Source organism: Echinops telfairi, unplaced genomic scaffold, assembly GCF_000313985.2.
Source record: "Echinops telfairi isolate 266 unplaced genomic scaffold, ASM31398v2 ScPeMD7_27;HRSCAF=92, whole genome shotgun sequence".
Lineage (NCBI taxonomy): Eukaryota > Metazoa > Chordata > Mammalia > Afrosoricida > Tenrecidae > Echinops > Echinops telfairi.
The window spans coordinates 1,321,643-1,325,585 of record NW_022103924.1 but is presented as its reverse complement, the minus strand read 5'-3'; the positions used below and the strand labels follow the sequence as shown (position 1 = coordinate 1,325,585).

The window sequence follows — 3,943 nt, the reverse complement described above, 5'->3', positions numbered from 1 at the left end:
GGATCAAAACCCAATAATAAATATGACAAACACTAATCTGCTTCTGTGTCTGTGGAGTTGCCTATTCTGAACAGTTCATATAAATGGAATCCCATAATACGTAGTATGTGTATTTGGTTTTTCTTCCACTCGGCATGTTTAAGGGTTCATCCACGTTATATCACGTATCAGTACATCTTTCATCTTTATGGCCAAATAGTATTCTTCCATAAATATACAGCATCTTGTTTGTCCATTCATCTGCTGATAGACATTTGAGTTGTTCCTATAGCTTGGTCATTGTGAAGTGATGTTTTGAATATTTTTTTTATCAGTTTTTGTTTGAACACTTGTTTTTAATTGTTTGAGGAAAAAAATATTTTCTGTGCTGACTTAAAAAAAATAGACAACCTTTAAGATATTTTAAGGTATCTTAAAATCAGAACATTCAACAAATATTTTTGAGAGCATACTGCAGCAACTTAGAATGTAAAGCAGTGAGAATACAAATTGCAATGTAACAAGCATGATCCTGTATTAGGCCAGCTTGACTAGAGGAACAAATCCAGTGACAATCATGTATGTGTAAGTAGCTACATAGAATGAAAGCATCCCAGCTCAGTCCAACTCAAGTCCAAATGTCTGATACTAGTCCATAAAGCCTCTTCAGAATGATGCAGTCAAATGCAGTGAAATATGATAAAATAAGATAAAATTCTGATGCAGAATGCAGGAAGACCACAGGCCAGTGGGTGCAGAGTTGTGTGGATCTAATGGTAGTAGCTGCATCTCCAGGGGTCTGGCAAGTCTCAAAGTGGTTTGCCAGCAGGAAGGTAAAGGCAGAGAGATAGTGGGAGGTTCCCAGGTCCATCCTTATGGAAAGGCCACACTCACAAGGAGGCACTATCGGGCTGTGATTTGATTGACAAGCTAGACTCACCTTACACCTTTATATATCGAGATTGACATGAAACCGTGCAACTACCACAGATCCCTTCCCTCATTAGGAATGACATAAAATTTAATAAGTGAGTAAAACACAAACCTGGTAGCAGTTGGTTTAAGGGTTCCTTTTCTGTTTGCTATGAAAAGAAAGCAAAAGGTAGTAATGAAGTATTCAAGGAAGGTCCTCTAACAGGATACTTTTAGATGTAAGAAACAAACTCAGGGCTGCTAACTGCAGAGTCAGCTACTCAAGCCCAACAGCCTTTCCTTGGGAGAAAGACGAGGCTATCTGCTCTCAAAGATTTATCATTTCATAAACTCTAATAGAGCTGGCTGTGAGTCAGAATCAACTTAATGGAGGTGGCTTTGGTTTAGATTTAAGAGTAGCTTCTGCAATAATGGCATTTATTATCTTACCTAGTAAATCTAAAGGAAGGAGGTTCGAGTGAGTCCCTGGGTGGTGCAATGGTTAACTTGCTTGACTGCTAACCAAAAGGTTAGATATTCCAGTCCATTCAGAGGTGACTTGGAAGAAAGGCCTAGTGATCTATTTAGAAAAAAAAAAAAGCAGCCATTAAAACATCATGGGACATCAGAGTTTTATACACTGACAAATTAGAGTTGACTTAACAACTGGCCTTAGGGAGGTTCCCTGGTTGTCAGTAGCTCCACAACATCTCTTTCCTGCTCTGCTCGGTCAACCTCAGGGTACCAGTTATTTCCTTTATGTCTAATAAAGGACAGCAACTCCAGGTATCATGTCTTCCTCCCAGAACAAGGTTCAAATAACAGAATCTAGTCCCTTTGTAGAGCAAGAAAAAAGTCTCCTAGAAATCTCAACATTCTACTCATCAGGACTGTTCTACTGCATTCACATAATAATCCTGGCAAGGAAATAGAAGTATAACGTGATTCAAGAAAAACCAGGCTTGGGGATAGAAAGGGACCCAACTTCCCCTAACCTGGACAATACTTGTTCTAGAAAAATGTGAAAAGAAGAATGACTGCAGCCACGAGTGTCTCCACAGGTGCCCTGGCAAGATTTCCTGAAGGAAATCCATCCAAGTGTTCTTCTCTTGAAAACAAAAGTCAAATTTCACTATGTCGAAGACTAGATTTATGATTCGAATTGAAGTGATCTCTTCCACTGCTGTATTTCTTTACTAATAGTCCCACCAATCCAGCTGTCCAGGCCAGAAAAATAGCTGTTGTTGTAACCCTCCACGTCTGAACATCACCAAATTATATCGGTTCCCTTAAAAAGCAAAAAACACACCGATGAAACACACAACTCTCCTCTAGTTCTTTAATTCTTCCTTCCCCCCAGTATCATGACCTCAATTTTACCTTACAAACCGGATTAGACCAGAACATGCACACTGCTACAGATAAGAGCCCCAAACACAGGGAATCCAGGATAGATAAACCCCTCAGGGCCAACAAGGAGAATCTAGATACCAGGAGGATAAAGGGAAGGTGGGGGTAGAAAGGGAGAATCGATCACAAGAATCAACATATAACCCCCTCTCCCAGGGGGACGAACAACAGAAAAGTGGATAAAGGGCGACAGAGGACAATGTAAGATATGAAAATAATAATCTATAACTTATCAAGGGTTCATGAGGGGGGCAGGTGTGGGTTGGAGGAGGAAAATGAGAAACTAATATCAAGGGCTCAAGTAGAAAGAAAATGTTTTGAAAATGATGATGGCAGCATATGGACAAATGTACTTTACACAATGGATGAATGTATGGATTGTGATGAGATGTAGGAGCCCCCAATAAAAGTATTTAATAAAAAACAAAACGAAACGAAACCTCTTGCATCTAATTCACTCTCCACTAGTCAATCTTCTCTGCTTAGTTTCCCTGCACCTACCCTAACCTATTCCTTTGCAATGCTAATTAAGTTACCATTTCAAATAAAAGCACTACTACCAGCCACTCCCAGGGAGAAAAGACAAGCTTTCTATGCCCGGAAAGAGATTGTCTCAAAAACTCAGAGTAGTTCTGTTCTGTCCTGTGCGATTAGATGGTAGTGAGGATGCTGAAAACTTACTTTCTGCTGTTGCTGGATTAAAGGCCGAAATACGGCCCCTATTGACCCGCCCTTCTATAATTCCAATGTGCTTGAATGTGCTTGCTCCATCTCACCCTGAGATTTTTGCTCCTCGCCATCTTTGCGACTTGCCCAGACTTCCTAAGTAGATCTGGCTGCCTTGCTACCCGGCGCCTTCTGAATTCCGCACTTTCTCTCAGGGGCACCGGCTCGCAGCCTGTGAACTGTAAGCGCCCTGAAGATGAGGACTACAGTTTCCTCCCACATAGTGCGCGACATAGCGAATGCTCTATGAACAGTTGTTGGATGGCTACATGAACACACGCCTTTGAAGAAGAGCCAGCTTGAATGCGAAGCCAGCTTCTGAGCAGACAGCTAGCGCGGTATCTTAACTGCGTCTCCAAGCGGCCTGGACCACGAACGCTCGTTTCTCTTCGCAGTAGCCCCGCCCCTTCGGCCCGGCTCGGAGGGGTGGAGCGTCGAGGTCGCGTGACGCGGCAACAGTTGGTCAGTGATTGGACTTTCAGGGGAGTGGCTAGAAAGAGGGCGTGTCCGCGCGTGCTGATTGGCCCGCTGACGACGGCTAGGCGGACCGCGTCGGCGCGGGGGGGCGGGGGGCTGCCGGCGGGGAGTCGACCTGGTCGGGCTGGGAGGGAGGCGGTGGCCGCGGGTGGAATGGGTCCTCGTCGCCGGCAACGCTGAGGCACGCACGCGTGGGCTGCTTGCTGACCTGCAGTGCCGCGGCAGCATGAAGGGCGCTCTGGGGAGCCCCGTGGCCTCCGCTGGCGCCACGATGCAAGCGAGTTTCGGCTGCGTTGTGGCCAACCGCTTTCACCAGCTGCTGGACAACGAGTCCGACCCGTTTGACATCCTGCGGGAGGCCGAGTGCCGGCGCCAGCAGCAGCTCCAGCGCAAGAGGCGCGACGAGGCGGCGGCGCCTGGGGTGGGCGCCCGCGGCGGC

General features: G+C 45.5%; 1 protein-coding gene across 1 annotated transcript in view; it reads left to right on the top strand.

The window, feature by feature from the left end:
• Nucleotides 1–3,679: 3,679 nt before the first annotated feature.
• Nucleotides 3,680–3,943, top strand: part of HABP4 (hyaluronan binding protein 4) — a 70,093-nt gene continuing 69,829 nt past the window's right edge. Inside the window, exon 1 of the mRNA XM_004714609.2 lies at nucleotides 3,680–3,941. Within this exon, the coding sequence (XP_004714666.1) occupies nucleotides 3,731–3,941 (211 nt within the window). The 5' untranslated portion in view covers nucleotides 3,680–3,730. The remainder of the gene's footprint in view (nucleotides 3,942–3,943) is intronic.